Consider the following 13,562-nt stretch of genomic DNA (forward strand, 5'->3'; position numbering starts at 1 on the left):
ATGCCTGCAAACTTCCTACCTGCTGTGGGGTCATGGAAAAGGTGAATGCCCTTTTAGGATGGATCCGGTAAGGAATTTTCCATAGAATGGGCAAGTAGCAGTTTCACTATAAAAACCAATTAGAACATCCTCAACAGCAGGAATAGAGTTCTGGTCATTTCTGTTCTGAAAGGAGGAACTGAATGTAAAACACTCTTGCATCAAAGGATAAGATGAAAAGATACTTTATCCTACAAAAGTGAGTTAAAATAATCTAGTTTATCTGACTGGCTGAGAGCTTTTTGGGAGACATGACTACTCTGACTAAAATGGAAATACTCATGCTTAGTAGAAAGCAGATTATTGGAACAACCCCAAAAAGGTGTAAATGGGAGTGACAGCCAGTGCAGCTTTTAGTTGGAAGCAGCCTCTACCAGAAGAGCAAGACACCAGAAATAATTACATCAGCAAACCTAATTGTATTTCTAGGGTGTTAGTCAATACTTTGGTAACACACAATTTCCTGAAGCAGCAAGGGAGGATCTTCTCAGGCCCAAAGGCCCCGTGTCCTTGAGTGGCCATAGGGCAGAGAGTGGGATGAGCTGGTTAGTGCCAGCCCAGCATCCCACACTGCTGTTGGCAGGCACCTCTCAAAATCCCATGGAATGCACTGAGGACCTGACCACGCTTTTCCATCCCAGCAACCTTTTGAAGAACCCATCAGGCCTGTTCTGTGTAGTGGAATTAAGACCAAACCTCTTGTTCATTTTCCCTCTAGTCACTGCTAGCTGATGCCTCAGAGCAACCAGATTTATTTCTCCTCCACATAAAGCAAGCATGAAATTTATTACCAGTATCTCACAGGGCAGAGACAAGCAGTACCATCAGAGTGGCTGCTCGAGAACAAGCCAGGATTGATTATTTGACAAGACAAGTTACATTTGAGGAAGTAAAGATTTGATTAAAAAATTAAATGCCTTGGGGAAGTTGAATAGCAGCATAAATCTGTTTGATGTTTATGTCAACAAGGTTGCCAAAGCAAACAGCATGAACATCTGTCCATAGCATTGGCTAGAAAATACTGCAAATGGGGAAATATTTTAATTGTGAGCAGTGGTTCACAGAACTCCCCATGTCTTTATTTATTAGGCTGATAATATCACCCCAACATATGAACTTTATGCAGCACATATAAATAATGCATGGATTAGCAAATAAAGAGATCTGGAATCTGTACACAGAGATGGCTGTTGCCAATTATCTCACTTGTGCAGAGCCAGACCCTTTCAGCTCCCATCACTTGCAGCTGCTCTTTTAAATCATTCATCAGTGCTTAAGAGATATGCTGGTGGCGCTGGCTGAGAGTATTTGAATTTCCATTGTTTACACACTGCAAATTTAGCTTCTGGTCTGAAATTATCTGCAACATTGAAGCCTTTGAGAATATAGATGAGAAGAATAAGAAAATTCCTCTTTTTATCCTTTTTAAACACTTCTGTAATTTTGATTAACTTTTCTTCAATTTTATTTCATATTCTTTTTATAATCACTGCTTTCAAATTAAAGTTATATTAACTGATATAATGCCCTATGCTGTTTAGATCATGAAGACATCAGGAATACAATGTAATATAAAAAGTATTACAAAAAAATGTCTAGCAAATATTTTCTTCAAGGTTGTAAATTTATTTTCCATTTTTCTCTTAGAAATCTATACCTCATCCCCCAGATATTTAGAGATGCCTCTTTCCATTCATGTTTAAGCAAAACATTCTTGGAAATAATAATTAAAGTTGCTTTAAAATTGATGAAAAACCATGACCAATGTTGTTTTTGTTTTTTTTTTTAAATCAAATTACTTAGGCACTGAGTTTCTGTGCCCACTCAGATCTTGATGGGTAGCTCTTCCTGGGTGATAAATTTGCCTGTTGTCATTATAACAACATAGCTCAATTTACTTCTTGCATGAATAATTACAGTAATGGTTTTAAAGTCAAAGGCCTCATGATAAACCCAGACTTTCAGCTGTATTAATTGAAAATCAAATTCATGTAACTAGAGTCTTGTGAAGCATTATTAGCCAAGCAGCTATCTGTGGTGCACAGAGTGTGTCTATACACAGAAGTTCTGCCAATAGTTTTGCTCCTTTCTCTTAAGCTAGAAATAAAGAAACAACATTCAAGGTTCTCTCAGGATGCTGGAGTTGGCTGGTGCAATGCTGGAGGCAGGAGAGGGGACTGGAGCTTGCAATGGCATTCAAGCACACCCTGTCCCACCCCTGACACAGGGATGCAGAGAGGGATGACAGGTGCCTGTGTGGTGCCACCTCTAAAAATTTTGGTGGAGGCGGCAGGGAGCCCCAGTGCCAGGTCCCACACCTTGGGGAGTGTCACAGCCCTGCTTGTACCTACCCCTCTGGGGTGAGAAATCCAACAGCATCATCTTCACTATGTCATGCAGAAAGCGGCCTGCCTGTAATTTTGGGAACAGTCGTGAGGTTATAAGGTGTGAGCTGTGTCCCTCTTTTACTTTTGGCAAAGGCAAGGGCAAGGCAATCAGGGCAAAGCAGCTCAAATCTGCTTTACTTTCCTAAAGTGCAGCACTTTGTATTCATCCTTCAAGGAGCACAAGCGAGTTGTATCCTTCGAGGATCCCATTGCTCCCACGCTCTCAGGACCTCTGTGAGCAAGAGGCAGAGCTTTCACAAGGTTTCTGAGGGGGGCAGGTGTCACAGGGGGATCATCAGTGCAGATTAAAGAACAGAAGCAGCAGAATGTGCCGGGGCTCAGGGGTCCCCATCAAAGCCCATTTGGACGGGCTCTGGAGAAGGAACCACGGAGCAGGGGATGTCCTCGCCCTGCTCCTGTCAGCTCCCAGCAGCTCACTGAACAAATTAGGTTTCCCTCTCAGATCCACACATGACAGTGGATGGCATTTAGCAGATGGCATGTGTAATGGAACTGTCACACCAACACAGGTTTAAAAATAAAGCTGGGGAGGCAGTTAATGAATATACGATCCTCCTTTCAAGGAATTCTTTCTGTCCCTGTCAGGCGTTAGGCACTCAGCTTGTGAGTTTTGAAAGACTTCTGATGTGTGTGCATTAAAAGACACAGTCTAGCATGTAACTGGGTTGTTTTACTTTAAAAACTGACATTGAAATAAGCAATTTATGTCATTCCTTAAAAATTGACTTTTTCTTCTTGATGACTTTCAGCCTACTCACAGGTTCTTTAACTGGAGTGTTATCATTGAGAACATTTAATATTAAGAGTAATCCTTCTCACAGAGATTATTCTACTCTGTAGTTTTCTGTCTTTACTATTTTCCTTGTTTGTTAAAAAACAAAAATTAGGCAAATCAAAAATCTACTTTGTCAAGGATACTTATTAACTTTTCATTAATTTTTCAATTTCATATTACCTCACACTGAATATCTTTATATAGGACTTTGCTTAAAAACATTGATTTGGGAAGATGACATAGTAGCAATTGCAGTAGTTAGGAGTGAGAGGCTAGCCCAATATATAATACATTTTATTTTCTAAATTTCACACTATAATTTCTTTCTTTATTAGTTTCTCACATCTTTTTCAATGCCAACAAAAAAAAAGGAAAAATAAAATTAGAAAATAAAGATTATACGCATTGTATTTCTCTCTTTATCCCTTTCTTTTTGTTGACATTTCTGTGTTAATTAAAGAACTACTCTAGCTCCAACTGAAGTCATTTGGGAGGATTCCTTTTATTTTCAGCGATGATTTTATCATGGCCATGTTTATTAGGATTGTTGCTTTTCCAGCAGTCTGGTTTCTGGGACTGCTGTAAAAAAGCAGGTCAGATTTATGAATAAATATGGTCAGCATATCAATGTATATCAATAGGAGAAAGGAAAATTCAGCTAAATTCTGGTGAGTATACCAGTTTTCCTTAGTTCATTATAATCCACCTTCCTGCATTCGAAAAAAAAATGGTGCTAGCAAAAGAAATGGATTGTCAAGGGAGAAGATTCTCAGTTACAAGGAAATAACTTCAGGCTGCCTTATCAGTCGTCTTAATTATAAATAAAATCTTTTTCTGCCTTTTCTCTGTATAGGTAAAATCTGGATGAAACACTCCTGACTGCCTGCAATGGCATGTGGGTTCTTGGCAGCACAGGGAAAACCACTGACTCAGTTATAGCACCTTAAAGCTTTTCTTGCCCTCAATAACTTATTTCATGTATCAAACCAGTATGAGTGGCTCACAGGATCCTGCCTTTGTTGCCATTTGTGTGCACACTCCCAGTTACAGCATTTCAGGGGAATTTTCTCAGCCAGGCCTATACAAATTGCCATTGCACAAGTGATGATCCCACAGGATTTGCTTGTAGGTTGTAAGAAGGCAACTTAGAAGGGTTGAAATCTCAGTGAGTATCAGTCTCTTAAAGCTGTCTTATTTTTGAAGCTGAAAGAACATTGGGTTTTTTGATATTCAGCGTTCAGTTTTGGGTCCCTCACAACAAGAAGGACATTGAGGTGCTGGAACCTGTCCAGGGAAGGGCAGCAAATTTGGGAAAAGCTCTGGAGCACAAGTCCTGTGAGCATCAGCTGAGGGAGCTGGGGGTGTTTAGCCAGGAGAAGAAAGTCGGGAAGATCTTACCTCTCTCCACAACCTCCTGAAAACAGAGTGCAGCCAGGTGGGGTTGATCTCTTCTCCCAAGGAATAAGCGATAGGGCAAGAGGAAATGGCCTCAAGTTTCAGCAGGGAGGTTTAGATTGGGTATTAAATTAGGAAAAAATTCTTCTCCAAAAGGTTTCCCAAGCATTGGAACAGGTTGTCCGGGGAAGTGATGGAGGCATCACCCCTGGAGGTATTTAAAAGACAAGTAAATGTGGCACTGAGGGACGTGGTTTAGTGGTGGGCTTGGCAGTGCTGAGTTAATGGTTGGACTCAGTGATCTTAGAGGTGTTTTCCAACCTAGATGATTCCTTCAGTCTCTGATTTTGGGATCTTCCCACACACATGGTTTGGGAGCACTTGGTCCTGCTGTTGGGAACTTTGCTGGCCACACAGATTCCCCCAGCTGCTCACACTTGCTGCTGTTGTACCATGTTACATTATGGGGAACAGGAAGGAAAGTCAGATATCCATTGTCTGTGAGGTGAAGAATTCACCATTTCATCACTGCAGGGCTACTTCCACCTTCCTGAGCAATACCATCAGGCTCATGGAAAACCCTACAAACAGGTTTGGGTGCAACATGTGAGTGGCTGTCCTGGGACAGCCCAGCTTGGCCCAGTGTCCTGTCTCCAACAGCAGGCACCAGATGACAATAGGGAGAAGGAAGCTGACAACCATAATATGAACCTGATCTCAGGTACCATCCCATTTTTCTATCAGCCACCTGATGGCTTTCTGAACAAGAAGATGAACCCAGATCACTGTGCTAAGGACTAAAGCACCCTACAGCATCTTGTGGTAAAAAACTGTGGCATCCTGAGTGCTGCAGCATCCTGTGGCAGTGAATTGTGTGGTTCACTCATGTACACTGCATAGTAACGATAATCCTCTTTGCATAACACTGAAAGATTTCAATACCCAAATGCTGCATTTTAAGACAGAATATATGGCCTTTTTTAGTGTGAGAGCCAAGCTGGTGTTTAATTCATTAAGAAAAAATAATCTGCACAACAGCAATATTTATCCATAGCACACAAAATGTAAATGCTTTGTGCTGTGATGTTTGGGTGTCATCAGAATAATTTTAAAGGCAAGTGATTTAATTGTGTTTGTGCTAATTATAATGTTTACAAATTAGGGAAAGATGCATTTAGTGGTCTGTGGGGAAAGAGCTTTGAAACCTCACACATCTTTGAGTCTACAGTACTGTCATTTAGTCATAAACTCTTTCTAACACCAGGGTGATTTGCTTTTTAGATTACTCTTGCATGAAAAGCAAGTCTCAAGAGCCTTCAGCTCCATGGAATTCAAGCCCAGGTTCACGTGTGTCTGTGTGTGTTTTGACAGAAATTTAACCAAGTTCTTTTCTTCTCCTTTTCAAGGTCCCCGTGTCCCGATGGTGACTGTTCACAACACAACAGATGCACAGAGTAAGAACGGCCTTGAGCTTTGCAACTCTTCAGAGAAAAGCAGCCAGGCAGGACAGTGAGATGTAGCTGCTCTTTGCTAAACTTACACTCCTGGGGACCCCAGACTCTGCCTAAATGCAAGTTTTCTGCAAGGCAGAGGGACTTGCAGAGCTGTTGTACTGCCATCACAACAGCTGCTGTTTGGGGTGAAAACAACACTGGTTGGGGCATGATGTTTGTTATCCTCTTTCCCCCCCCAAAAAAGTGCATAGTTCAAATCTCTCTTTTTGTTAGTCTTTCACAGATTTTGCTTTGCATCCCATATGTAAGAAAAGAGATAATAAGATAAGATAAATACCAGAAATATTCAGCCTAATCTGTGGTTTTAATAAAATCACTCTGATATGAATTATCAGAGATAATGCAGAGGAGTGAGCCCCACAAGTGGTGCCTCTGCCTGGTTCCCTGATCTGTCCATGGAGATTGTAGCACTTATTGTTTGGTAAAGCTTTGTCATGCTAATGATTTGCTTCTACATTAGTAGAAAGCTGGAATTATTCCAAAAAACAGGTTTCTTCCCTCTAAATATTTGGTTCTTTCTATAGCCATTACCAGACTGGCAATGTAGAGTCCAAAAAGCCTTGGAGTTTCTGGTGTTCCACTCTGGCAGAGTGTGGCACTGAGTCTCACATGAAACCAAGATTTATCTGCTCCCATCACTTTAATGGAAAAACATCACCTTTCATTTTAACAAAGAATTTAGCCCAGCCTTAGCTGAAATTAGGGACTTCAGGCACTGACATGACCCAAGTATTAAGCAACACCTTTATTCTATTTCTATTGGCTTTATACACATTCAATACCAGTTTATCAAGTATCAGTTTTACTTATCTGGATTTTCATCAACTCACTACTCTTGTAAAAAAAAAAACAAAAAAAAAACCAAACAAGAAATAAAAAAAACCAAAAAAAAAAAAAAAAAGAAAAAAAAAAGAATGGCACTCATAATAAAGATTTACTGCGAAATGCTGACCTGCTTCATTTCCCACTGGAGGTAGTGAATGTCACAGGACACAGGAAAGGCTCTTTCCTTCTTCTTCCCAGCAGAGCCTGAGGTTTGCAGTGCTCTCCCCAAGGATAACCCAGAGCAGCCCAGCTGACACCCACAAGGCCCTTCAGCCAGGAGAGTTTCTTCACCCTGACCTGCAGATCCAAAGTCACTTTTTTCTCTCCTCCACTTCAAATAAAACACCTTAATTTTACCACAGACATGGAGGTGCCTGACTGGCTATACGAGCACGGGATAGTGCTCTCATGAGTGGTGTTACACCCTCCTGCACAGTTTTATAAAATACTTTTATGTGAATAAAATGGCAGACAATATAAAACAAAAACAGTAAATGAAGGGGTTTAAAAACTAAAACAAAATACACTAGGACTATTTTTACTTTGACAGATGCATATGGGTAGCATCTATTACACAGAGAACTCAATCTTCTCATGTACAGAACACATCCTCTACTGAAATTCATGATCTTCTGCATACGATTACCATTTCCCCAGTCCTTTTCTTTTTTCCCCATTCATTCTTTTACTTTTGAATAATAGGCAGCTGACAGTTGCATTTTACTGAATTTACTTATTTAATATGAGCCCATTACTCTATAAAAGGGAGTTTGCCTCTGTATTCTGCAATAATCTGATAATAGCGAGTTGCACTGAATATTACATTTAATTAAGCAGTGACCATTTGTACTCTACAGACTCAAGCTCCCTGTGGTCCTAAAGAGAAAAGGAAAGTCCTATAGGAGATATGCCAATCTTTTTTTATTTCCTTCCCAGTCTTTATGGCTTTCTGTGAATGCAATTATATGAACAAATAAAAAGGCTTGACTAAATTCCCCTACGTGGCAAGCGCCTTTCTGCTGATAAAGCTACTTGTGTGTGCCATAATTAAATGAGAATCTTAATATTTAACTAAACGTAATAGGCTGTTGCATTTCCACTTTTGTGGGGGTTGTGGCTTTGATAAAGAGCCAGGCTTTGCAGAAGCAGGGTGAATAGTCACTGAATCAATACTACTGCTGAAAGATCTCTGAAACATATTAACTGGGAAGGGCAAGTTTTTGTCTGCCAGCCCAGCAGAGATGGGCAGCGAGAGCAGGATAATCAGGTATCAGAAGTGTTGAGGAGCTGGGGTTACATATCTATTTATCAGTGTGTCTCAAAGGGAAGTTACAGGTGACACACACAGTGTGGTGTGAAATCTCACCCCCTCCTTGGGTTCACGTGCTAGAGAAAATGCCCTGGATGCCCCTGGCTCACACCCAGACTGATGCCAGGGGAATGAGCACTGCAACAAACCAGGATTCACTCACCCCAGCCCTTGAATACCCCTCCATGGGGCTCAGGATCTTTGCCCACACATGGAGACATTTCCCACCATGTAAGACACACAACCTGAAGTGTCTCCTAAAGAGGGGCCCTTTCCCTACCAGCTGGGAAGGACTTATTCTTTCTGGTGCTGGAGGTGGCTGCTTTTTCTAGAAGCAGCTCAGCAGGTAGAGCTCATGGCCAGGATGAGGGGATAAAAGTTAAATCACAGGAAGGAGAAGAATCCTCTGTTTCTGACCCAGAGAGTCCTTGGGTAAGACACACAAGCAAAATGAAAAATTTTTGAAACACTCCAAAGGTCAAGACTGCTCCAAAACCTGACGTTGAAGGTTTGTATGAGCTTTGTCCACTCTCCTCTCCCCATGGCCTGCCTTCCCATGGATTTTATCTTGCACGGCAGTGCAACTTCGGCTGAAGCCCTCCATAGTCTCCTCCCCTTCCTAGTTATGATGTGTAACTTGGACACAGACTTGAGGATGTCTTCATGTGAGATCTATCTTTGCATGGTGGGTGGATGTCTGGCCCATGGAAGTGTCCCAACACAGCAGGTCCCCCTCCCACCTCCTGCAAATCAGCTGAATGCCACTGATTTCAGGAATATAGCTTTTTGCCTATGCAGAGCTTGGAAGAGGTTTCAAAGATTTAACTGAATTAGACATGTGTGAGCACTAGAAGGAAATCTGTTTGTAAGGAAACTTGTTTTATATATATCAAGGTGACCATAAAATGCATTTTCATAAACTGTGTCAAAAGTTTTTGTGGTCTTGTCCTTCTTCTTTCAGAAATTTTTGAGCTGGAGGTAAATGAAAATGTGCAGCTGGCTGTAAATGACAGGCAAATGCCTAAGGTAGAATACATGGAAATCAAGATAGATGATTACAGTAAGTAGCACCTTTCTTCTCACTTATTTTTCTCTTTCGCTCCTATAGCTGTGAAATGGTACAGCCATCCTGGGTAGACTGGCAGGAGGAAAAATTACTTTGAATCTCAATAAACTCACACAGTTTACAAAGCACTCTCCTGGAATGTGCTACATAAGGAGGTTATTACAGAGGCAGAATTTGATGAGAATTCAGCTAAAGGAAGACAAAATGATAGGGTTGGAGATTTGTTTTTTCCTCTTAAAACTTTCTTTGTGAAGAAAAAGCCACTCTAGGAGTTGACACAGTAGGGTTGCCCCATTGTTGGAAGCATTTGCCCTGGGTGTGTGTGTCATCTGAAATGGGTTTGGAGTGGGATAATGTGTGTGCTTGCTGGCTACAGCTGTGGCTGCCTCTCAGTGCCCAATCTGAGCTGCAGTGAATGAAGATGACTTTCCCATGACTGCCTGTTGGAGTCACTCAAGATTCTTAGAAAAAGTCATAAGATTTGGGAGGGTTTAAAACAAAACAAAACAAAACAAACCTTTATGAAAAAAAGACAAAGGAGTAAAGAAAGCAGAGGCTTGGAGAAGTTTGCACCTGCAGCTGGTGTGTTATTTTTATCACTTGTGCAACCATTCATACATATGTATATATAAGAGAGAGAGAAAGAGAGGGACAAGAAAAGAGAGAGAGAAGAGCCTGGTGGCAAACAGCCAAAGTGCAATCCTGTCTCTGTAGCTGTACCTGAAACAACATAAAAAACCTTCTCCTCTGGCTGTAAGCAGACACCTTCCCTATATGTGGGGAAAATCCGCATACTCAGAAATGCACAAAATCCAGCCTACATGTGTGGTGGCACCTCTAGGAAAAAAACCCAAAGACTGTGGGTTCAAAGTGTGCCCCATAGTGTTTCTCATGCCAGGAAGGAGTGCATTTCTCAGGCCATAGGCAGTGAAGTGAAAGCAGTGAGCTGTGCTGGGCTAGGTTACTGATTTCATCCATTTCCAGATGTTATAAAATGTGAAGCAAAAGCTTCACATGGTTGCCATTTGAAAAGGATAACAAAGGCCCTAAAATGTTCTGTTTGCCACATGGGCATAAGGAACATAAACCAGTGCATAAAATAACTGGAACAGACGTGCACTTCCAGGTTTTATGGACAGGGAAGGATGGGTAAAGAGCCCATATTTCCTTCCATAAGCCAGCTCATGTGAGACTGGCAGTTTATTAGGGATATCTCAGCTTGATACTAAATTTTTTAAATGAAGGCTTCATTGCAATTCTGCTCATTTAACCAAAATACACTTGTGTGTAGTAAATACAAACTGGCTACAGCCACATGGCCATTCTGCTGTGCCATCCCTGTGTTTCCAAAGCTTTGGGCTGAACAGTCTGAGGAACGCTGCACATAGCACTTAATAATATTTAAAGTCAAGCAATGGCCTTTTTGGCTGTCCCTGGGCCATTGGTCCAATTTGCAGCTATTAGCATTCAGATGGAATAACTAATTAGGCAGAGTGTCAGGAAACGATTGCAAAGCAAACCACTTAAACCGTGCTGCTAATCTGTGTATTAATCTACTGAAAATGCTCCTAATACTGATTTAATTGCTGAGCCTTTGCTAATCTAGATTGTAGTTAACATTTCAAAAATAAACGCACTGTCGTTTATGCAGAGAATGTTTGTATGGAGGCAGTTTTGGATACCCATACAAAGCCACAGAAATGACATTCAGTTAAAAGAAGCTTTAGTGATCACATCCTTTCTTCACATTGTTTTTGTACCAGTATAACAACTTGGGCTTCAGTACCTTTGCCTTCTGTTTACAACAAAATTTAACCCTTTAAAATTAAAATTAGGATTAAAATACTTGTTTCTCCTTTGTCTTCATGTCATTATAGCAAAATATTTCTATTTCTCTCCCCCAGACACAATACTTAATTGGGTTTTAAATTACCATTTTCATTGCCAATTTTCCTCCTTCTCTGCTGCCCTGAAATATTGATTTCTGTCTGCATCACTCATCTAGCTGCCAAAAAAGAAAAATTATAGCTATTGACAGATGTTAATTGAATGCTGTAAAAGTGATGCATGACTGAGCAGCTCGCACTGTAATCCCCATTTACCTTTCTTGTCACCTCAGCTATCACAATATGGGCCTTTTCTTTGGCAACATCTGTGTTTCTTAGGTGATATTTACCACAGCCTCTGAAGAAATGCCATTTTGCTCCTACTCATCTGTGGCCAAAACACCAGAAGAATCTATGGGAATCATGTCAGCATTCCCACACAGAAGACATGTTGTTATTTGTTCTTTTTTTTTTTTTGCTTAGGATTGCCAATGCAGATCTTAAAGCCAGCAACCTTTGCGGACACAGCACACTACCCCTTGCTTTTGGTTGTGTAAGTTCTCGCTTGTCCTTTCTTTCTGTTCACATTTTCAGGGCAGCTTGGAAACCTTGGCCATGGTCAGGAACTTTTAAGATATGTTTTGTATATGGAATTCCAGAGTCCAGCATATTGGCCCCTACCCTGTCTCACTTCACAGCTGGGAGAGGCCAGATGTGCATCCCTTCTTTCCCCATGTTTGAGCCAAGGTTTTCAGCTCCCAGGAGGGCACCCTGTTGAAATCCTGCAGAGTAAATTGTGGATTGTGTGAAGGTATTTCATGTACACTTCAATCATTTGTGGGGCAGAAACAGGAGGAGGAGGAGGAGGAATACAAGATCTATTTTGACTTTCTGACCCAGTGCTTAGAGCACCAACCTTGTGATCAACAGGTAATTTTAGAGTGGAATTCAGTCAGCCTTACCAGAGCTTAAATTTTAGGTGCCCTCATGCAGAAATCATTCCCTTGTAAGTGCTGGTGTTCTCTGAAGTGACAGTAAAGAGAGAGTAAACCTTTGAATGTCGCCATGAAGTTAGCATTTCTATTAGATGGTAGGTTTTCCTCCTGGCAGTCAGGGCAGATGGCTATTTCGTTATGCAACATTTAGTAATAATAATACAGATTACTGAGGGAGTTTTTTGGTAGTTTGGAAAGAAACTGCGGGAGGGAATTCACTGACCTTGGACGAACCTGCTTAGCCCTGGTACATTCCTGGTGCATCTCTTGCTGCCTGCCAGGCAACACTCCATGAGAGAAAAGCCTCGTGCAGCAGGGATGAGTGCCTGGTGAATGCCTGTGCCACCCTGCACAACTCTCCTTGAAGGGCAGAGCCACTGCAGCTTACATTACAGAATTACTATGGAGAAAATGTGTTTCACTGTCCAAGTTCTCGAGGAAGATTGGTTCTCATCAAGCACACAGCACTTGATTAGGCTGCCTCTGGAGCTGGCTGGGCCAGGGTCTGGCCTGGATAAATGCAAATTACTGGAGTCACATGTGCATTAAAGTCCTGCAGTGAAATGCCTGATGTCTCTGAGAACCCCCAAAACAACAAAAAAGAGAATAAAAATGCCAGTAGCTTTACAGTAATCCCAGCCCTAAATTATTGCTTAAAGTTAGCAGCACCATGCCTTGTTTTTTTTCTGAGCTGCCTGGCTGAAATAGAGTCTGCATTTCTCAAGACAGTTCCCGGGTACAAGATCAAACCCTAAGCAGAAGGATGAAGAGGAGGTCTTGCCCACTTCTTTCCCCTACTCACCAATTTTAGGCCAAACTGGGCATTATTAAGGTGTTTTTTGTACCTTCAGAAAAGTCCTTTCCCTCTGTACTTGTGTGAAGTAGTGATGACAGAACCATTTCAGTAGAATGGGGAATGTAGAAAATAGATGTAAATTAGAGCAGGCATGAAAAAGGGAAAACTCGACTGATGCCTCTGTCACCACCCTGGTTACTCACAGGAGGAATCTTCACCAGTTAGAGATGTGCTTGCTGCTGGGGTCCAAACCTCACCTTAGAGGTTTCTGTACACAGAGAGAGGCAGAAACAAACCTGCAGCTTCCACCCAGCCCCAAAAGCCATCCCACACAATCATCCTCCTGCATGCCATCCTTGCAGGGACTAGTGTCCCCTTCTAGAAGTCTGTCTTCCCTTACCCTGCACGATGAGGCTGTGGGTCCCTGTCTGTTGGAACCCTGGCTACTGAGAATTTTAGGCTTTCTGTGCTGACAGGCAGAGATCCCCAAGAGAACACTACATTTGACTTGAGGTCATGGAGAAGGCTTCCAAAACTGAATGATAGAACTTGGATTATGGGTGTGTAGTTTGAATAAAAATGTGTAATATCACATGGTGGTAAATTTAGAATTT

At 41.6% G+C, this 13,562-nt stretch overlaps 1 protein-coding gene across 1 annotated transcript in view; it reads left to right on the forward strand.

Annotated features, from left to right (window-relative positions):
• DPP6 (dipeptidyl peptidase like 6) overlaps positions 1 to 13,562 on the forward strand; it is a 391,697-nt gene that overhangs the window by 371,728 nt on the left and 6,407 nt on the right. Inside the window, exons 17-19 of the mRNA XM_062506397.1 lie at positions 6,024 to 6,071; positions 9,227 to 9,325; positions 11,641 to 11,710. Of these exons, the coding sequence (XP_062362381.1) occupies positions 6,024 to 6,071; positions 9,227 to 9,325; positions 11,641 to 11,710 (217 nt within the window). The remainder of the gene's footprint in view (positions 1 to 6,023; positions 6,072 to 9,226; positions 9,326 to 11,640; positions 11,711 to 13,562) is intronic.

This window comes from Cinclus cinclus, chromosome 1, assembly GCF_963662255.1.
Source record: "Cinclus cinclus chromosome 1, bCinCin1.1, whole genome shotgun sequence".
Lineage (NCBI taxonomy): Eukaryota > Metazoa > Chordata > Aves > Passeriformes > Cinclidae > Cinclus > Cinclus cinclus.